At 48.7% G+C, this 22,934-nt stretch overlaps 1 protein-coding gene across 1 annotated transcript in view; it reads right to left on the bottom strand.

The window, feature by feature from the left end:
* SH3BP1 (SH3 domain binding protein 1) overlaps positions 1-22,934 on the bottom strand; it is a 76,560-nt gene that overhangs the window by 5,426 nt on the left and 48,200 nt on the right. The window contains exons 9-16 of the mRNA XM_077451571.1: positions 21,288-21,378; positions 19,497-19,630; positions 10,527-10,638; positions 10,324-10,405; positions 10,163-10,243; positions 6,829-6,942; positions 2,582-2,679; positions 810-954 (exon numbers count right to left, since the gene is read on the bottom strand). Coding sequence (XP_077307697.1) covers positions 810-954; positions 2,582-2,679; positions 6,829-6,942; positions 10,163-10,243; positions 10,324-10,405; positions 10,527-10,638; positions 19,497-19,630; positions 21,288-21,378 — 857 coding nt within the window. The remainder of the gene's footprint in view (positions 1-809; positions 955-2,581; positions 2,680-6,828; positions 6,943-10,162; positions 10,244-10,323; positions 10,406-10,526; positions 10,639-19,496; positions 19,631-21,287; positions 21,379-22,934) is intronic.

The raw sequence follows: 22,934 nt of genomic DNA, 5'->3' as shown, positions 1-22,934 counted from the left end.
CTTTTAGGAAAACGTACACGCTGCCCAGACTCGCAATGTACAGAAGCTACATGATGGAGTTTCCAAAACTGAGGTATACTTTCCTCCAATTCATGTCCACCCAATTCCACGATCTATGAACACTGCTAGCCATGAATATCAGACAGGAACTTCAAAATGGACTGTAAACTTAAAGGTATGGAACCCTTCCTTGTACATTGAACTTGCTCCCCTCCAACCAGGCATCACCTAGAACTTGTATTGTCGAAGTTTTGAGCTGAAAACACCAATAAACTTTACTTTTTTGAGAGCTAGTCTCTGGCTAAATTGCTTTACTGTATCTTTAAATTCTGTTTTTCAGTTCAGACACGAAAAAAAACAAAACTATAACTACATTTATGGAAGTTAGAAAATGTTACGTAATTTAGGGCTCAAGTGTCTCCAAAATTGTTGGTGGTGGGCAGTACCAGGACAGGGTCATCCAGTGCTCAGGGTAATGATCCAGAATTGCACCCCCTTCCCTCCTCGTAATACATGCCATAGAATGGGCATCCCACCCCGTGTCTGTTATTTGTCCCCTTGCTCGTCTGCGCTCCAGGGCAGCTTCCCCTCCTGCCCACCCCTTTTCCCGGTCCTGGGTGTAGGGTATAGAAAGAAGATGGGGGATGTAAGGCTAAAAGACAGGGTGAGGGGTAGGGGAAGAGTGATATAAGGGATGGAAAAAGAGGGTAATACATAGGATGAGGGGTATAGGAAGGTGATGCCAGAGAAATACACATGTGCATGATTTGGAGGTTGGTGGAGGAATCATGTAGTGTTCTATCACTCACATTTCTGTATTGATGGTTGATGACAGCGATGTTGGAGAACTGGGGAGATTAGCGCTGTCCATTTTCGGTAGAGTGCTAGAGATTTGTGGTGTGGATGCTTCTGGTGGGGAGACGGGACTTTCTTCTGTAACCCCAAAATCGACATCTTCGAGGGTGAGAGAAGAGGCAATCGTTATTGTGTACACACTGCGCTGCAGAAATACAGTAGACTCACACATAGTTTGGGCTGCAGAGCAATTCCTTTCTATATCCCATCTTCCACCCAGGCAGTGAATGGCAATCGTCATTAGGGAGGCAGACAGTATGGATATTTTCTGGCCAAAATTTGATGGAAATGTTACCAATCCGAGCACAAAAACTAGCCATATACACTGGGAAATCTGATCCTGCACCCTCTAATCCAGTGGTCTTCGAACTGTTACCCGGGGGGCCAGATGTAGCCCTTTGTGTGCCTTTATCCAGCTTTTGGGTCACTATTCCTTCTACTGATATGAGATACTATTCCTCACACACTGACACCAACATTGGGCAAATAATTCCTCCACTGACACCAACCATGGGGCACTATCCCTCCCACTGACACCAATGATGAGGCACTATTTCTCCCACCAACACCATTATTAAAGGGGCACTATTCCTTCGACTGATACAAACCATGGGGTACTACTCCTTCCACTGACCCCAATGATGGGGCACTCTTCTTCCTACTGACACCAATGATGGGGCAATATTTCTCCCACCAACACCAATCACGGAGTACTATTCCTCCCACTTATACCAACGATAAGGCGCTATAAGGGCAGCACAGTGGTGTAGTGGGTAGCACTCTCGCCTAGCAGTAAAAATGGTCACTGGTTCAAATCCCAACCATGACACTACCTGTCTGGAGTTTGCATGTTCTCCCTGTGCCTGCGTGGGTTTCCTCCAGGTACTCCGGTTTCCTCCCACACTCCAAAGACATGCTGGTAGGTTCATTGGCTTCTGTTTAAATTGGCCCTAATATATGAATATGAGTTAGGGACCTTAGGTTGGAAGCTCCCTGAGGGTAGGGACCAATGTGAATGTACAATGTATATGTAAAGCACTGCGTAAATTGATGGCGCTATACAATTACCTTAAATAATAATATTCCTCCTAATGACACCAATGATGGGGCACTATTCCTCCCACTGAAGCCAGGACAGTTTCTATTCCAACTTGCCACAACCCAGCCCCCCTAAATTCTGAAGGAAAGTAAATTGGCTCTCCAAGTAAATTCCAGTCCTCAAGGCGCCCCAACAGGTCATGTTTTCAGGCTTTCCATTATTTTGCACAGGTGATTTGATCAGTTTCACTGCCTTAGTAATTACCACAGCTGTTTCATCTGAGGGAAATCCTGAAAACATGACCTGTTGGGGCGCCTTGAGGACTGGAGCTGAGAAACACTGCTCTAGATGGCAACATTTGTCAGGGTTGGTATCCAATGAATCCCTACATGATTCAAGTGGTACCTGGTTGCTACAAGTGATGCTGAAATTGGCATTAAAATGGGTCTTGTTGGCACAGCACTGGGCTCTCACTAAGATGTCTTGAGAAAAGATTGCACTAATTCTTGGAATGGTTGTGGTGGTTCAATGTGCTTGTAGATGTTTAGAAGGTACATCCCCGATTAGAAGAGATACCAGAGCTAGATACATGGCCTGCTTGACCCATTCTATTACAAGGGAAGTAGGTTTGTCAGCTGAAATGGCTCCATAATGACACAAGACAAGGAAGGAATCCATCCACATTACCTCCTGGGAAGACTTCTGCAGAGCAGCTTATCAAACCTTCAACTACGGACACCACCAAGATGGGAGAGGCGGAAGCCATGTCCAGCATAGATGGGTCTCTAGAAAAAGGCAAAGATAGAGAAGGACCATGTTAATGTGTTATAAAGAGTCAGAATGTCAATTACATAACTACAAAATGACTTCACATCCCTGAATCACTTCATTCTGTAGACCAGGGGTTGGCAAGCCGTCAATTGCGATTTACTCATCGACCTCAGGCAGCCGACAGGTAGATCGCAAACGAATTCCTACTTTGCTGGTCCATCCCCCAGTGGAGAGTGAGAAGCAGCACAGTACTGGATGGAGGGTGGAAGCTTCCGGAGTTAACTTTCAAGTTAACTAGCAAGTTAAGATGAAGAGTTGACTTCGGCAGCTCCATTCCCACCCTCCATCCAGTACTGTGCTGCTTCCCACTCTCTGCTCTGCAGTACACCAGTTGTAAGATAGGAGAATGCTACCTACACACTGGTGTGTGCTTGTGTTTGGGGGGAAGATGATGTGAAGGGGCAAAGGGCACTGCTGGGGGGGGCAGAGGATACTACTGGGGGGCAAGAGTCACTGTGTGCGTGTTTGATCTCATGCTTTCCAGGGTAGAGGAGATATCTAGGGTTTGATATCATGCTTTCCAGGGTAGAGGAGATATCTGGGGTTTGATCTTATGCTTTCCAGGGTAGAGGAGATATCTGGGGTTTGATCTCATACTTTCCAGGGTAGAGGCGATATCTGGGGTTTGATCTCATGCTTTCCAGGGTAGAGGACATATCTGGGGTTTGGTCTCATGCTTCCCAGGGTAGAGAGGATATCTGGGGTTTGGTCTCATGCTTTCCAGGGTAGAGGAGATATCTGGGGTTTGATCTCATGCTTTCCAGGGTAGAGGGGATATCTGGGGTTTGATCTCATGCTTTCCAGGGTAGAGGGGATATCTGGGGTTTGATCTCATGCTTTCCAGGGTAGAGGAGATATCTGGGGTTTGATCTCATGCTTCCCAGGGTAGAGGGGATATCTGGGGTTTGATCTCATGCTTTCCAGGGTAGAGGGGATATCTGGGGTTTGGTCTCATGCTTTCCAGGGTAGAGGAGATATCTGGGGTTTGATCTCATGCTTTCCAGGGTAGAGGGGATATCTGGGGTTTGATCTCATGCTTTCCAGGGTAGAGGAGATATCTGGGGTTTGATCTCATGCTTCCCAGGGTAGAGGGGATATCTGGGGTTTGATCTCATGCTTTCCAGGGTAGAGGGGATATCTGGGGTTTGATCTCATGCTTTCCAGGGTAGAGGGGATATCTGGGGTTTGATCTCATGCTTTCCAGGGTAGAGGAGATATCTGGGGTTTGATCTCATGCTTTCCAGGGTAGAGGGGATATCTGGGGTTTGATCTCATGCTTTTCAGGGTAGAGGACATATCTGGGGTTTGATCTCATGCTTTCCAGGGTAGAGGAGATATCTGGGGTTTGATCTCATGCTTTCCAGGGTAGAGGAGATATCTGGGGTTTGATCTCATGCTTCCCAGGGTAGAGGAGATATCTGGGGTTTGATCTCATGCTTTCCAGGGTAGAGGAGATATCTGGGGTTTGATCTCATGCTTTCCAGGGTAGAGGAGATATCTGGGGTTTGATATTATGCTTTCCAGGGTAGAGGAGATATCTGGGGTTTGATCTCATGCTTTCCAGGGTAGAGGGGATATCTGGGGTTTGATCTCATGCTTTCCAGGGTAGAGGAGATATCTGGGGTTTGATCTTATGCTTTCCAGGGTAGAGGAGATATCTGGGGTTTGATCTCATGCTTTCCAGGGTAGAGGGGATATCTGGGGTTTGATCTCATGCTTTCCAGGGTAGAGGGGATATCTGGGGTTTGATCTCATGCTTTCCAGGGTAGAGGAGATATCTGGGGTTTGATCTCATGCTTTCCAGGGTAGAGGAGATATCTGGGGTTTGATCTTATGCTTTCCAGGGTAGAGGGGATATCAGGGGTTTGATCTCATGCTTTCCAGGGTAGAGGGGATATCAGGGGTTTGATCTCATGCTTCCCAGGGTAGAGGGGATATCTGTGGTTTGATCTCATGCTTTCCAGGGTAGAGGGGATATCAGGGGTTTTATATCATGCTTCCCAGGGTAGAGGGGATATCTGGGGTTCGATCTCATACTTTCTAGGGTAGAGGGGATATCTGGGGTTTGATCTCATGCTTTCCAGGGTAGAGGAGATATCTGGGGTTTGATCTCATGCTTTCCAGGGTAGAGGAGATATCTGGGGTTTGATCTTATGCTTTCCAGGGTAGAGGAGATATATGGGGTTTGATCTCATGCTTTCCAGGGTAGAGGGGATATCTGGGGTTTGATCTCATGCTTTCCAGGGTAGAGGAGATATCTGGGGTTTGATCTCATGCTTTCCAGGGTAGAGGGGATATCTGGGGTTTGATCTCATGCTTTCCAGGGTAGAGGAGATATCTGGGGTTTGATCTCATGCTTTCCAGGGTAGAGGAGATATCTGGGGTTTGATCTCATGCTTTCCAGGGTAGAGGAGATATCTGGGGTTTGATCTCATACTTTCCAGTGTAAAGGGGATATTGGGGGTTTGATCTCATGCTTTCCAGGGTAGAGGGGATATCTGGGGTTTGATCTCATACTTTCCAGTGTAAAGGGGATATCGGGGGTTTGATCTCATGCTTTCCAGGGTAGAGGAGATATCTGGGGTTTGATCTCATGCTTTCCAGGGTAGAGGAGATATCTGGGGTTTGATCTCATACTTTCCAGTGTAAAGGGGATATCGGGGGTTTGATCTCATGCTTTCCAGGGTAGAGGAGATATCTGGGGTTTGATCTCATGCTTTCCAGGGTAGAGGGGATATCTGGGGTTTGATCTCATGCTTTCCAGGGTAGAGGAGATATCTGGGGTTTGATCTCATGCTTTCCAGGGTAGAGGGGATATCTGGGGTTTGATCTCATGCTTTCCAGGGTAGAGGGGATATCTGGGGTTTGATCTCATGCTTTCCAGGGTAGAGGGGATATCTGGGGTTTGATCTCATGCTTTCCAGGGTAGAGGGGATATCTGGGGTTTGATCTCATGCTTTCCAGGGTAGAGGGGATATCTGGGGTTTGATCTCATGCTTTCCAGGGTAGAGGGGATATCTGGGGTTTGATCTCATGCTTTCCAGGGTAGAGGGGATATCTGGGGTTTGATCTCATGCTTTCCAGGGTAGAGGGGATATCTGGGGTTTGATCTCATGCTTTCCAGGGTAGAGGAGATATCTGGGGTTTGATCTCATGCTTTCCAGGGTAGAGGGGATATCTGGGGTTTGATCTCATGCTTTCCAGGGTAGAGGACATATCTGGGGTTTGATCTCATGCATTCCAGGGTAGAGGAGATATCTGGGGTTTGATCTCACGCTTTCCAGGGTAGAGGAGATATCTGGGGTTTGATCTCATGCTTCCCAGGGTAGAGGAGATATCTGGGGTTTGATCTCATGCTTTCCAGGGTAGAGGACATATCTGGGGTTTGATCTCATGCTTTCCAGTGTAAAGGGGATATCTGGTGTTTGATCTCATGCTTTCCAGGGTAGAGCGGATATCTGGGGTTTGATCTCATACTTTCCAGTGTAAAGGGGATATCTTGGGTCTTATTGACCCCAGATGTCTTTATAAAGAGGACCTGTGATCCTTAGTTCTATAACAAGGAATGTTTACATTTCTTATAACATAGACATAATAGGAATAAAAGTGATAAAAAAATAAAAATAAAGAGACAGTGTTAAAATTGAAAAGAAAAAAAAAAATAATAATAATATATATATATATTTTAAAGCGTCCCCCCGTTTGGCAATTTAAAAAACAAAAAACAGGCTTTAGGAGGTGGCAGTAGCGTCTCCTGAATGCCTGCCAACTGCTGCTATAATGCCTTCCGAAAAGTGATTTATTGTGGATCCTGTATCGCAGGAAGGCCTTAGAGGTTACAGCCTATTTTAAAAAAGCATAGCTAGTGTGCAGCTCAGAGATTCTAGTATTCCTTTTGGTGCTGCATTGTCTCCTTTATCCACAATGTAGGCAAGCAGAGTAATCTCATATTCTTTATATTTTTGGACTTGTTTATACAATACCAACCAAACCACCCTGACCGGTCACCGGACTGCGCTGAATAGGACGCCATAAGATGGATATTCATAATCTGCTGTCCTTCACTTCATATATGTGAAATAATGGACGTTGACTCTACTCACCCGTCAGATTTGGCCCACAGCAGGTTGGGACCGAGAACGATTGCGATATTGCTGGGCGTCATTTTGTTGACTTCTTGGTGTTCTCCTAACTTTGCCAAAAACTTGATTAGGAATCTGCAATGAAGACAGAATCATGAGCACAACCGTGATTTATTGCTGGAACGCAACTCAGCTTCCTCTGGAAAACAACAATAATAATTTCCAATCAGGAATAGTCACAGCCATGTAACCTATACAGGTGTCACCATCAGATGTGTGACGTCCACAAGTAGCAGAAGATAGATCGGTGACACCTATGTGTAATCTGGACAGATGATGTTGTCATGCATACTGGTGTATAACACAAAGGGGTAAAGTATACAGGTGCGTAATACATATTGGAAACAGACAGGTGGGCAACACATATGTGCAAAATAGACAGGTGTGTGACACATCCAGGTAATGTAGACAGGTATGTGACACACAAAACATGGACAGGTATGTGACACACAAAACATGGACAGGTGTGTGACACACAAAACATGGACAGGTGTGTGACACACAAAACATAGACAGGTGTGTGCACATCCAGGTAATGTGGACAGGTATGTGACACACAAAACATAGACAGGTGTGTGACACATCCAGGTAATGTGGACAGGTATGTGACACACAAAACATAGACAGGTGTGTGACATACAAAACAGACAGGTGTGTGACACATCCAGGTAATGTGGACAGGTGTGTGACACACAAAACATAGACGGTGTGTGACACATCCAGGTAATGTGGACAGGTGTGTGACACACAAAACATAGACGGTGTGTGACATACAAAACATAGATGGGGGTGTGACACATCCAGGTAATGTAAACAGGTGTGCGACACACAAAACATAGACAGGTGTGTGACACACAAAACATAGACAGGTGTGTGACACATCCAGGTAATGTGGATAGGTGTGTGACACACAAAACATAGACGGGGTGTGACACATCCAGGTAATGTAAACAGGTGTGCGACACACAAAACATAGACAGGTGTGTGACACACAAAACATAGACAGGTGTGTGACACATCCAGGTAATGTGGATAGGTGTGTGACACACAAAACATAGACGGGGTGTGACACATCCAGGTAATGTAAACAGGTGTGCGACACACAAAACATAGACAGGTGTGTGACATACAAAACATAGACAGGTGTGTGACACATCCAGGTAATGTGGATAGGTGTGTGACACGCAAAACATAAACAGGTGTGTGACAGACAAAACATAGACGGGGGTGTGACACATCCAGGTAATGTGGACGACAGGTGTGTGACACACAAAACCTAGACAGGTGTGTGACACACAAAACATAGACAGGTGCGTGACACATCCAGGTAATGTGGACGACAGGTGTGTGACACACAAAACCTAGACAGGTGTGTGACACACAAAACATAAACAGGTGTGTGACAGACAAAACATAGACGGGGGTGTGACACATCCAGGTAATGTGGACGACAGGTGTGTGACACACAAAACCTAGACAGGTGTGTGACACACAAAACATAGACAGGTGCGTGACACATCCAGGTAATGTGGACGACAGGTGTGTGACACACAAAACCTAGACAGGTGTGTGACACACAAAACATAGACAGGTGCGTGACACATCCAGGTAATGTGGACAGGTGTGTGACACAAAAAACAAACAGGTGTGTGACACATCCAGGTAATATGGACAGGTATGTGACACACAAAACATAGACAGGTGTGTGACACATATGGGTAACACAGAGGAGGTGTGTGACATATACGGGTAATGTGAAAAGGTGTGTGGCACATATTGGTAAATGTGGACAGGTGTGTGACACATAAAGTAACATAGACAGGTGTGTGACACATATGGGTAAGGTAAACAGGTGTGGGACACATACAGGTCATGTGGACAGGTGTCAGACACAGGGAGTAACATAGAAAAGTGTACAACACATACAGACAACAAAGATTGGTGTGTGGCAAAGTAACTTAGGTTGCATTCACATCTGTTTTCAGCTCATAAAACGCCCGAAAAAATGACTGAAAAAACGCTCAACTAGCAAAATCCCATTCATTTCAATAGCACCTGTTCACATATGAGCGTTTTGGCACCCGAAGCAAAAACGCCTGAAAAACGTCCTAAGCTCAAAAAAGAACATGAGCTTCTTTGGGGCAGATTACAAGTGTTTTTCTGCCTTTTACATTGGTGAGCTGAACAAAATTGCGGCAAAAACACAGCAAAATCGCAGTAGAAACGCTCAGGTGTGAATGCAGCCTTCATGTGACAACACTGAAGAAATGACACTTGTCTACAATGTAAAGTAGTGAGTGTACAGCTTGTATAACAGTGTAAATTTGCCGCCCCCTCAAAATAACTCAACACACAGCCATTAATGTCAAAACCGCTGGCAACAAAAGTCAGTACACCCCTAAGTGAAAATGTCCAAATTGGGCCCAAAGTGTCAATATTTTGTGTGGCCGCCATTATTTTCCAGCACTGCCTTAACCCTCTTGGGCATGGAAGTCACCAGAGCTTCATAGGTCACCACTGGAGTCCTCTTCCCCTCCTCCATCACGAAGCTGGTGGATGTTAGAGACCTTGCGCTCCTCCACCTTCCGTTTTGAGGATGTACCACAGACAGCAGGGTGGCACAGTGGTGTAGTAGTTAGCACTCTCGCCTAGCAGTAAGAAGGGTCGCTGGTTCGAATCCCAACCACACTACCTGCCTGGAGTTTGCATGTTCTCCCTGTGCCCGTGTGGGTTTCCTCCGGGCACTCCGGTTTCCTCCCACAATCCAAAGACATGCAGGTAGGTTAATTGGCTTCTGTCCAAAAACTGGCCCTAGAATATGAATGGGGACCTTGGATTGTGAGCTCCTTGAGGGTAGGGACCAATGTGAGTGTGCAATGTACAGGGGTAGGGACAATTGTAGACACTCACTCAGGTTGAATTAGATGGACTGGTGTCTTTATTCAACCTTACTAACTATGAAACTATGAGTAACATAGACAGGTATGTAACACAAATGGATAAAGCAGACAGGTGTGTGACACATACAGGTAATGTGAACAGGTGTGTGACACATAGGGTAACACAGGCAGGTATGTAGCAGCTCCTATCATAAATCTGATAAGCTCAGGTAGAGCGCACTGCTAAGGTGAATGAGTTGGGTATCTGTCTGGTATCTGTCTGATGGTCTATGTAGGGAGAGATATTATGAAGACCTGAGACATTAGATGGTCACAAAGCTGATGGGCCCAATGAAGGTTTGCATAGAGCAGAATACATCGTTTTAACATATTTAGTCATGGTGGGCACTGCATACCTGAGGTTGTTGTAGTTTTCAGGTGGCAGCTTGGCACACACCTCTCTAAAACTCTCCTGCCGTTTTTCTGGCTCTTTAATGCTGAAAAATAAAACAGAATTGGCATGACAAGGTGAACTTGGCAGAGACGTGTCCCCACCAAGCTCTGCGGTCACTTTTACCTGGCAGCTCTCATCCAATCATCAAAGAGTTCAGAGGTCATGAGCGGTTCTGGAAGTTCCCGGAGATAGGACTTGAGGGCACCTAGAAGATACTTAATATGATAATCCTGCATGGAGTATGGAAGAGGCAGCAATAAGCTAAAGTGCCATATATGAAAAGGATCGAGATAGAGGTTGGGGGGGGCAGAAAAAAAGTCACGTACCGGCCACAGCATGCGGCTCATTAATAAACTCCGCCAGGTCCCTGGCACCGGCACCTAGACTGGCCTTCAGCTTTTTCAGAATTGATGCGCCTGCAGCCAACCGGAACAGACCCTGAAATAGAATTACCAGTTACCGACCTGCCCACAAAAATACTACATCGCCAATACCAATCACTAGATTTACACCTAGTAGCATAAGGAATTGTCTTTCAGTTTGAACAATTATTCCTGGATTTCTTGAAAGGCTACATGGGCCCCAGCGTAAGCCGGCTGACTTCCAGGTATTGGATACCCTTCCAGTTATACCTCACATGAATGAAAGCTACATTTCCACTAAAAAAAAATTATATAGCATAAAGAACTGCTATACAATCCAATATGCAAATGACCTTCACATTTCAATCTGCAGATGATGTTATTTTCTAAACTCAGTAAAACCTTAGATCAGGGGTCTCCAAACTACGGCCCTCCAGTTCTTCAGCAACTACAATTTCCATCATGCCTAGTCATGTCTGTGAATCTCAGAGTTTTACAATGCCTCATGGGATGTGTAGTTCCACAACAGCTGGAGGGCCGTAGTTTGAAGATCCCTGCCTTAGATCATAAGCTCCTTGAGAGCAGGACTGATGTGAATCCGCAATATACACTATATTGTCATAAGTATTGGGACACCTGCCTTTATACGCACATGAACTTTAATGGCATCCCGGTCTTAGTCCGTAGGGTCCAATATTGAGTTGACTCCGCCCTTTGCAGCTATAACAGCTTCAACTCTTCTGGGAAGGCCGTCCACAAGGTTTAGGAGTGTGTCTATGGGAATGTTTGACCATTCTTCCAGAAGAGCATTTGTGAGGTCAGACACTGATGTTGGACAAGTGGCTGTCTCCACTAACTCTAATTCATCCTAAGGCTAGGTTCACACTGCTGCGGTGCGGATTTAGTGCGATTTTGATCCGATTGCGTTGCGAATTTGCATTGCGAATTCTTTATGTGCTCTTTTGCGATTCTACTGCAAATTTTGCAGTCTATGGAGCTGAATTCGCATCGCACACGGATCAAACTCGCACAGGACCTTTTTTTCCCCCGCAGGTTATATTCGCAACGCATTGATGTGAACGGCACTAATGTTATTCTATGTAATTTAAATGACTTGCGAATTTGAGAAATCGCAACGGCTCAAATTTGCAATAAAATTTGCAGCAGTGTGAACCTAGCATAAAGGTGTTCTATCGGGTTGGGGTCAGGTCTCTGTGCAGGCCAGTCAAGTTCCTCCACCCCAAAGTCACTCATCCATGTCTTTATGGGCCTTGCTTTGTGCACTGGTGCGCAGTCATTTTGGAACAGGAAGGGGCCGTTTCCCAAACTGTTCCCACAAAGTTGGGAGCGTGAAATCGTCCAAAATGTCTTGGTGTGGACATGGATGAGCGAGTTTGGGGTGGAGAAACTTGACTAGTCTGCACAAAATCCTGAGTTCAGAACGAAGATCGGAGTGTGCGAATGACGGCGGAAAAATTGAACATGTACCAGGGGAACAGTGCAGCAGATTCGTTGGATTTGGTACACAAAGACGGCGCCTCCAATCCTGACAGAAGATCAGACAGAACATTGGGGTTGATTTACTAAAACTGGAGAGTGCAGCTCTGCGTAGAAACCAATCAGCTTCCACGTTTTAGTGTCAAAGCTTTACTGAACAAACTGAAAGTGGTTGTTAACCCTTACAAACCACTTTGACCTAAAGGTAAGCCTAGATTAGGGCTTACCTGTAGGTCCAAGAAATATCTCCTAAACCTATACGGTTTAGGAGATATTTACCCGAAAACAGCCACCTCTGCAGGCGCACTGAGCGCGGCATCGTTGATGACGAAGATGCCGCGCGTCTCGGCTCCCATGCGCATGCGCGGGAGTGACGTCATCGCGGCTTTGCCGAATGAGAGCGGCGGAGCTGCGAGACCCCACCGAGAAGATGGATGCGCCGGACTACAGGGGACAGCGGTGACTTCGCTGGCTCCTGTGTCAGGTAAGTGACACATAATGGGCTACTATGCGATGCGATGCGATGCATAGTAGTCCATTATGCTTTGCCTTTGCAGGGAATGAAAGAGGAAGTAAATCCACCAGATTTTGCATGCTCCAGTTTTAGTAACTCAACCCCATTGTCTTTAAATTTCATCTGATCTTTTTGAAGAATGTAGGGGTGTTTGAGATATATATATTTATGGCCCAGAGCCCTCTGACCGATACGGATAAGGATGACAAACAAGGATAACACAAAACTCGCTTACTTGAACCGGACCTGAAAGTGTGCCCCGGCCTAACGTAGGGTATACCAAAATAAGGGGGCATACCCTTGATAGAGAAATGAGTAATGAATGAAATGAAAATGAAATGGAGTGAAATGAGTACTCGCCCGGGAGTATAATGCTTGAGAAATGCCCTGACAGGGGATGGGTGGGTGGGTATCGCGCACCGGAACCGACGAGGGAGCCAGGCGAACGGGCTGGTTATATACTCCACCGGGCTCCACCCATAATTCCAGGCCACCATACTGGCCTTTCCATTTATGGCCCAGAGCCCTCTGACCGATACGGATAAGGATGACAAACAAGGATAACACAAAACTCGCTTACTTGAACCGGACCTGAAAGTGTGCCCCGGCCTAACGTAGGGTATACCAAAATAAGGGGGCAAAAACATACAGGTAGGGAATGCCTTTATTGATTCGAGTTTGTTACTGGGTGAGCTTGATGAAGGCCTGGGCCATCTCTACTTGCGGATTGGGTATGTAACGGGCGAAGCAGGCGGATTTCCACCTACCCAACTTTTTGATGATGTGGACCGGGACCCCTTGGCGGGAGGCAGTTGAAGCTGCTCCGATCCGAAACGAATGTCCGGAGTAGTGAGCCGGATCGAGGTGAAGGATGCCCAGGAGTATCCTGACATGCTCCATGAACTGGGCTGCGTTCAGTGGCTTACCGTGGAATGGTAGAAGCGGGCCAGTTCCTGGTTGATCGGCCAGAAGGGTCAACAAGCGGGTGAGCATGGCGACCGGGCACCAGCGGTTGTTAGTTTTATAAAAATGTATGTCCGTCCCCGGGCCAAGTTGTTGCGTCTTGGACACTGCTATATGCAGGATGAAATGGTCTCCGTGCCTGACCAGGTGGTGCTTGCATAGCGTGCGAGCTGAGGGGCTACTGGAGGTAAACTCGCCTGGCCGCAGGAAGCCGTAGAAGGCCAGGTGTATGGCTGCTTGTATAATGGTACTAGTGTGGAGTCCGAAAGGTGCAGTGGCCAAAATATCGGACATGTTTCTGAAAATGTCTCCTGTGATAGGCAAGCGTTTGAGGGAGGCCGCAGGCTGGCGTTTCTGGATGCCACGCATGACGGCCCGAATGGCGTGGAAAGTGAACAAGGAGGGTTCAGCGGGGTCCTGGAGGGACGTAAAATGTTGTACCCCGGCCAGGTATAGTCGGATCGTGTTGACGGATAGCGCCAAGTCCGAGTGGCAATGGGCAACGAAGGCCAGAACTTGCTTGACCCGGGAGGTCTCTGTGGAGTGAGACGTTAAGAAGCGGTTAAAGGCCCTCCAGGCTGTTTGGTAGGCCTTGCGGGTATTGTCTGCGAGGGAGTGATTGATGAGTTGAGTCGCGGCTACTAGGTGAGGGGTTAATCCAGGGTCAGTTGAGACCAGTCCGGGATAACTGCTGACGTTGGTCCGGCTCCGGGCACCTGATCAAAAAAGGAAACTAAGTTAAAGCGGGAAAGGGCGTCCGCTGCCCGGTTACATTTACCGGGGATAAAGGCACAATGGACATTAAATTGAAACAATAACGAGAGCTGGACCAGTCGCCGCAGGAAGGACATAATCTCCAGAGACTTGGACCTGCCTTTGTTAATGATTTCCGCAGTGGCGAGATTGTCCGTTGAAAAGGTCACTGTTTGACCGGACCAACTGCGGCCCCACGTATGGGCAGCGGCTACGATGGGGTACAACTCAAATAGGGAGGACGTCTCGGTGAAGCCCGGAATAGCCAGTATCTGAGGAGGCCAAGGGGCTGCAAGCCAGAGGTGGCCAAAAATTGCCGCGAAACCCGTGGAGGCCGCTGCGTCGGTCACGACCTGCGGCGATGAGGAGGACACGGAGGGAATGAAGAGGGACACGCCATTCCAGGACGTCAGGAATTCTTCCCACATGGCAAGGTCTGCTATAGCTGCGGGGTCCAGGCTGAGGATATGCTCCGGGTCTTGTGAATGAGACAGTAGGACTAACAGGCGTGATATGAAAGCGCGACCTTGAGGGATGATGCGCATGGCAAAATTAAGCATACCGAGAAGGGACTGTAACTGCCTCTTGGTACAAGTTCTGGTGCGGGTGAAGTCCCTCATGACCGACCTGATGCGGCTTAGTTTATCCGGGGGGAGGCTGGCCTGCATAGTGCTGGTATTTAAGCTGACCCCGAGGAAGGTGATTGCCTGCGCAGGGCCCTCTACCTTGTGCTCAGCAATCGGGACGTCAAGATTATTGAAGACCACCCTTAGTTTATCCAAATCCCCTGGAAGGGAGCCAGGTGACTCGACCAGCAGGAAGTCATCCAAGTAGTGTATGACTCCCTGGCACTGGGCTACGTGCAGCAAGATCCATTCGAGAGCCTGCGCAAACGAGTCGAAGAGCCAGGGGCTACTCTTGGACCCGAAGGTCAGCTTAGTGGCAAAATAGTAGAGCTCCCTCCATTTGATGCCATGCCAGCACCAGAGAGATGGATGGATAGGAAGGAGCTTGAAGGCGTCCGAGATGTCGGCCTTGGAGAGCCATGTACCTGTGCCTGACTTGAGAATGGCCTGGATGGCCATGTCTACGGACGCGTATTTGAGGGAGAACTCCTCGGAGGGGATAAGAGAATTAAGACTGGGGACAGAGGAAGAATAAGGCGCTGACAAGTCGTAGACCAACCTAAGTTTATTTGAGAACTTGCCCTTGACAAGCCCAATAGGGCTGACTCGCCAGGTGTTAAATGGGGGCTTCGTGAAAGGGCCTATGATGAAATTCCGGTCTAGTTCTGCCTGTAACAGCTGGTCGATGGCCTGTACGTCGGTGGCTGCTGACCGCAGGTTCTGGCACTCGTGTGTGAGGTGAGGGAGGGAAATAAGTCCTGTATGAAAGCCCTGAGTAAAGCCCTGGACTAGGTAGGTGGCAAGTGAGGGGGTGGGGTGATTGGCGAGGTAGACACCGAGCCACGACACGTTGACCCGGCTCAGTCATGATTTCCTAGCCTGCTTAAGCTCGCACATGAGCCTGGGATGAGCTCTATTACACCGTGAGCATACATGGAGCAGCCTGCACTGGCTGAAATTGCACGACCCACTGTTATAGTTGTTACAGATGGCTGCGCCACCCAAGGTCTTGACCGGGCGCCCCAGTTTATCTGTCTGAGGCAGGCGTGCCGGTGCTGGTAGGGCCTGGGCAGAACCTGAGGTCGATGGACCGTCTACAGGCGGGGTTGCCACCGAGCTGGCACACCAAGTCGCGGTGTGAGTAGCTGACTGGCAGATGGCACAAAGAGGAGACCGCAGCCCTGCGAAGTGTCGGCAGAACAACTCGGTGTCCAAGGCACTCCAATCCGTAGGTAACTGAAATTGAGAGAGCCTGGCGGCCGCCTTAGCGGAGAAGGAGCGGTGATAGTCATAAAAAGCGAAACCGCCGTATTTGTACCCCAGGTCGACTACTACGTGGAGGTAACGATCCAGTTCCTCCCTTCTGCCGGGGGAGGCCGAGCAGATGACATCCCTCAGCATGCCGAAGGCCAGGGTGAACTCGGTGACTGACAGCTTTCTGTCCAGCCTGGGGTCTTTGGCTTTGAGGACCACCGACACGTCCCCCCAAGTATAAGCTTTATTTTCTGCCAGCTCGTGAATGGATATCAGTAGCGAGGCCAGATTGACGTCCTTTCCCTCTAGGATGTCCTTCCTGATGTTGGCTGATATTAAATGGGAAGGGTACACTACTGGTGTACACCCGGGGGTACCTGCGCTGGTGTTCTCCACTGCTTGTGAAGCTGGTATAGGAGGAGAAACGACTGGGCGGGTCTCGAGGAGGGCCACCCGACTCTGAACTTCTGACATTGAGGTCGTCAGGGATGACACCAGCGTGTGAAGCTGCGTGATGGAGGCAGCGATGGAGCCCAGGGAGGCCTGCTGGGCACTATCCTCAACCGCGGCTGGGGGAGGAAAAAGGAGCCTGAAGAGCTCGGCCTTTCTGGCTGTAGCTGGGAAGGGTACACCCCTACGCCTCAACTCGGCCGTCAGCCTGGGGATGGTCCATGTTCTGAAGGACCTTTGGCTGCCGCTCTCTGAGAAAAGAGACGGAGACAACGGAGCCGTGTAGTCCTCGCTGCCAGCCTGGGACATGGTGGCAAAATCCGGGCTTGGTAAGCTTTATTAACCCCTGGGACCGGGTTTTTCTCCTATACGAAACCTAAGAGGGTGACATGGATTACAAGACTCGTAGGAGACTCCTAAGCAAACTTTTTTTTTTTTTTTTTTTTTTTTTTTTTTTGAGAAGGGTACTACCGCTTGTGGGCGTTTCCCTTCCCGAAGATTCTCTTACCTAAGGAGGCACCGTCCGACCCGGTGCAGGTTGGACCTACTGAAAACTCGACTGATCTGAGGAGATGAAGGTAAGTTTGTATGAGACTCCTATGCCTGCAGAGAGATGTCTAGCTAAATCGTGGAGGTAAGACTGGAAAATGTGAAGAAAGACATAACTGAAACGAGCTGCATAAATGAAACGAGCAGACAACCGAATTTAGAATAATGTGCGTATGGCGACAGAGGCGTGACTTGGTTGCGTCGTAGATGCAAAATTTCCTTTTCCCTTCCCCGTTTTTTTTTTTTTTTTTCCACGCAGATGCGCATAGAACGTGGGGCTTAAGCGGAGGTGGACCCGCCACGTGGAGCTCAGGCGGAGGTGGAGCCTGCCACGTGGAGCTCAGGCAGGGGAGGGGGGGGGGGGGGGCTGCCGCGTGGAGCTCGGGCGGGGGGGAACCCCGCCGCGTGGAGCTCAGGCAGGGGAGAGGGGGGGGGGATCTGCCGCGTGGAGCTCAGGCGGAGGTGGAGCCCGCCACGTGGAGCTCAGGCAGGGGAGGGGAAGGGGGGGGATCTGCCGCGTGGAGCTCAGGCGGAGGTGGAGCCCGCCACGTGGAGCTCAGGCAGGGGGGGGGGGGGGGGGCCTGCCGCGTGGAGCTCAGGCGAGGGGTGAACCCTGCCACGTGGAGCTCAGGCAGGGGAGAGGGGGGGGGGGATCTGCCGCGTGGAGCTCAGGCGGAGGTGGAGCCCGCCACGTGGAGCTCAGGCAGGGGGGGGAGGGGGGACCCTGCCACGTGGAGCTCAGGCGAGGGGTGAACCCCGCCACGTGGAGCTCAGGCAGGGGGGGGGGAGGGGACTTTGCCGCGTGGAGATCAGGCAGGGGGGGGGGACCCTGCCACGTGGAGCTCAGGCAAAAAGGGGGGGGGGGTACTGAAATGAGGCGTGCAGCTGGGCGCACCAGAACGAATCGATGCATGAGGAATGCGATGGGATTCGAATTGGAGCGTAATAAGTGACAGAAATGATATGCCATGACAAAGAAAATTAAATGATCCGACATCACCGACTGACATGATTGAAGTGACTGCAATGATTGACATGAAAGGAAATGACATGACGGACATAGTACAAACGGTATGACGGTATGACGGTATGACAAGCAGACGGCTGTGATTTCGAGATGGTTCGATCGGTTCGAACACAACAAGAGTCATTCGGTCTAGCAACGACGTGCTACGAAACGAAGTGCCAGTTGGCACGAACGACATGTATCGAAAAGGTGACAACGACTTCTACGAAGAAGGGGTAGTGACAGTGAGGTACCGAATACAAGTGTCGCGGTTAAGCCGTTCGTGTGACCTAGAGTGAGTGGTTCGTGAGTTCAGGAATCTAATTTTCGTGACTTTAATAACACATGAAACGAAAAGGGTGCCGAAGCCCTACCTGCGACAGCCGGCCCAGACGTGTTGTACGACAACGAAACTTTCGATTAGAGTATAGCGACTCAGACGGCGACCGGACGGACGCTGATGAACGACAAGGTTTTGTCGACACGAGGCGGACGAAAACGTAGGAACTCACGAACCCGGCTCACTGTAAAGTCTCGTGGATAGTCGGCCCTTGATTTCTGACGTATCAGATATCGCGCACCGGAACCGACGAGGGAGCCAGGCGAACGGGCTGGTTATATACTCCACCGGGCTCCACCCATAATTCCAGGCCACCATACTGGCCTTTCCATATATATTTTTACAGTCCATTAAAATTGTTGCACCTTGTACATAGTTCACCCAGTGGGGAGAGATTTTATCGTAACAGAACTGGAGTAAAGCTGACCATACATGGATCAATATTCATCCAGTTCAGCAGGAACCAGCCAAATTTCAATCCATGTACGAGCTGACTGGTTGTACAGTAACAGAAGTCGGTCTACCGATCAGCTTCTTTACAACCAGCCTTTTGGAAAATTTCCGCATGATCAACGCCGCTGGCTACAGAGCATTCCTTACTGTAGCAGGATAGGTACCAGAGATGTGGTTGGGACCATGATAGCAATCTAGTCACTAGGCTCCGAGGCCTCTCATAGTGAAGTCCCGGGTAGTTATGGTCCCAGGAGGAAACATTCCACCTTATTATTACCCCCAGGGATCCTCAGTGATGTCCAGTCTTCAAGGTGTAAACCAGACTCAGGACATGTTGTGACCAGGTCCACTCATGGCGGTTTACAGGAGGGGGAAATGACCACAAATGAGAATATAGGAAAAAAAAACCTGAAAACATTTATTTTGAATTCTAGGGCTTTTAGTATTTCTACCGGAAAAGATGAAATATATAATTGTCTCATCCACCAAAGTATAATCAGAGGTGGCCGTCAGGGACCATGGCACCTACCTCTTCTTGCATCCCGTGGATGAGCAGCATTCGCACACAGGCTGATATGGGCGCAGCGATCTCACACCCAAATCTGTCTAGGTGTGTTGCCAGCGGCACTCCGTATACTTCGGCAGGAGACTGATGTGCTGGGGCTGGTGAAGAAAACAAGAAGACCAATGATGTGGAGATGTACGAAGAAGGCTCAGTAGTTACAATAAGGTGTGACTGGTAAGGAATTCTGAGTAGGTTCCCAGTATGTTCAGTGGTACAATGGCTCAATAGAGAAACTTTATACGGGACCCTCTGAGGGGTGATGACCAGTTAGAAGCTTATTAAAAGGATTTTCTCAAAAAATCTGCACTCAGTTTTGGCTGAAGAGGGATATTTAGTGAATGCATTCAGTTGAAGAGGGACATTTGTTGACTTCACTTGTTAGGCGAATATGGACATTTAGTGACTGCACTTGTTGGTTGAAGTGGGACTATTAGTGACTGCAATCGTTGTTGGTTGAAGAGGGACATTTAGGGACTGCACTCGTTGTTGGTTGAAGAGGGACATTTAGGGACTGCAATCGTTGTTGGTTGAAGAGGGACATTTAGTGACTGCAATCGTTGTTGGTTGAAGAGGGACATTTAGTGACTGCAATCGTTGTTGGTTGAAGAGGGACATTTAGGGACTGCACTCGTTGGTTGAAGAGGGACATTTAGTGACTGCAATCGTTGGTTGAAGAGGGACATTTAGTGACTGCAATCATTGTTGGTTGATGAGGGACATTTAGTGACTGCACTCGTTGGTTGAAGAGGGACATTTAGGGACTGCAATCATTGGTTGAAGAGGGACATTTAGTGACTGCACTCTTTGGTTGATGAGGGACATTTAGTGACTGCACTCATTGGTTGAAGAGGGACATTTAGGGACTGCACTTGTTGGTTGAAGAGGGACATTTAGGGACTGCACTTGTTGGTTGAAGAGGGACATTTAGGGACTGCACTTGTTGGTTGAAGAGGGACATTTAGGGACTGCACTCATTGGTTGAAGAGGGACATTTAGCGACTGCACTTGTTGGTTGAAGAGGGACATTTAGGGACTGCACTTGTTGGTTGAAGAGGGACATTTAGGGACTGCACTTGTTGGTTGAAGAGGGACATTTAGGGACTGCACTCATTGGTTGAAGAGGGACATTTAGCGACTGCACTTGTTGGTTGAAGAGGGACATTTAGGGACTGCACTTGTTGGTTGAAGAGGGACATTTAGGGACTGCACTTGTTGGTTGAAGAGGGACATTTAGGGACTGCACTTGTTGGCTGAAGAGGGACATTTAGGGACTGCACTTGTTGGTTGAAGAGGGACATTTAGGGCCTGCACTTGTTGGTTGAAGAGGGACATTTAGGGACTGCAATTGTTGGTTGAAGAGGGACATTTAGGGCCTGCACTTGTTGGTTGAAGAGGGACATTTAGGGCCTGCACTTGTTGGCTGAAGAGGGACATTTAGGGACTGCACTTGTTGGTTGAAGAGGGACATTTAGGGCCTGCACTTGTTGGTTGAAGAGGGACATTTAGGGGTTGATTTACTAAAACTGGAGAGTGCAAAATCTGGTGTGGCTGAGGACTTCTGCATAATAACCAGAAACAGTTTTAAGATCTTCAACAATTTCCAGCCCATTCTACATCATAGACATCAACTACTCATCACTAGTAATGAGTCTGATATATGTAAGGGGTGAGGGACCTGTGTGGTTGACCCTAGTGGTGGACACTCTCCCATGATGGTTTACCAAAATACGGACAGGATGGGAGATGAATACTGACCGCTCTCCTTCATGGTGTCTCTCAGCTCCCCCAATGCATCTGTCAACTGCGCCAATGATTTCCGATGATACTCTGCCTGAAGCTCCAGAAGCTGTGGGGAAACATCAAGTTATAGGGGTTTAATAAAAGGATTTAATAGGACAACCCTAACTACTAATACAGAGATGTGACCATAAGAATAGTCACATAGGGTGAGATTTACTAAAACTGGTGCACTCAGAATCTGGTGCAGCTGTGCATTGTAGCCCACCAGCTTCTAACTTCAGCTTGTTCAATGAAGCTTTGACCATAATACCTGGAAGCTGATTGGTTTCTAAGCAGAGCTGCCCCAGATTCTGTGTGCACCAGTTTTGGTAAATCTCCCCCCGTAGTTTGAATAGAAACAACATTCATTACGTTCAATGAAAAAAATAGCCTGCTTTGAAGAACACCAAGCTGGTTCTTCTAATGCCTCGTACACACGATCAAACAATCCGGTGGAAAAGAGGATGCTGGGACTGTGACATCATAATGGGCGGGGACATCATCCGGCGATGTCCCTATATAAGTCGCCGCGTCCCTGCCATTGTGACCGGAGGCAGCAACGAGGCAACATCTCCAGAAGAGAAGAACAGAAGACGGCGACAGAAGACCGGACCACCGCTTGTAAAAGAGCTAGAAGAAGGTGCGGTAGCCCAGCAAGAAGAACCGAAGAGGGGGACAAGACCCCCGAGGTCGGAAGAAGAGGGCGGCGGTGAAGAAGAAAGCCGGGCTACTCCGCTAGTGAAAGAGCTAGCAAAAGAGCAGAAGATAGCGGAGGAGTCCGGCGAGAAGACCCCCGGAGCTGTGCAATAAACTATTTTAACCCTTGTGTGTTGTGTTTTTTTTTTTTTTTTTACATTTTTTTCACAGGTGAATGGGTAGGGGTACATTGTATCCCATACTCATTCACATAGGGTGGGGGGCCGGTATCGGGGAGCCCCCTTATTAAAGGGGGCTCCCGGATTCCGATAAGCCCCCCACCCGCAGACCCCGACAACCAACGGCCAGGGTTGTCGGGAAGAGGCCCTTGTCCTCAACAACATGGGGACAAGGTGCTTTGGGGTGGGGGGGCCGCGCGACCCCCTATGTTGAGGGCACGCAGCCTGGTACGGCTCGGGGGGGGGGGGGGGGGGCTCGCTCGTCCCCACCCCCTTTCCTGGCTGGCTGGGTAGCGTGCTCGGATAAGGGTCTGATATGTACCTGGGGGGGACCCCCACGGCGATTTTTCCCCTTTGGCCGCGTACACACGAGAGGATTGTCCGTCCAACTTAGTCCGCTGAAACGTGTTTCAGCGGACAGTCCGCTCGTGTGTGGGCTTCAGCTGACTTTTTCAGCAGACAGTCTGGCGGACTAAGTATTTGGGAATTTCCGTAATTTTGTCCGTCCAACTTTGGTTTCAGCGGACAGTCCGCTCGTCAGTAGGCTAGTTGGACGGACTAAGTATGGCGCATGCTCAGAAAGGATTTACACGGCGGAAGGTTGCATTGCTGTGTATTGGACGTCCTATTTCTAGTCCCGTCGTACGTGCTGTACACGTCATCACGCAAGCTTTCAGCGGACTGTCTGTTCATCGTGTGTGGTCAAGTCCGTTCATTCAAAAGTAGGACGGACTGTCCGTCGGATTGT

Source organism: Lithobates pipiens, unplaced genomic scaffold (assembly GCF_037356315.1).
Source record: "Lithobates pipiens isolate NorthernLeopardFrog02 unplaced genomic scaffold, aLitPip1_a1.2 Scaffold_23, whole genome shotgun sequence".
Classification (NCBI taxonomy): Eukaryota; Metazoa; Chordata; class Amphibia; order Anura; family Ranidae; genus Lithobates; species Lithobates pipiens.
The sequence above is the reverse complement of the archived record's forward strand: the minus strand, read 5'-3'. Positions and strand labels throughout refer to the sequence as shown.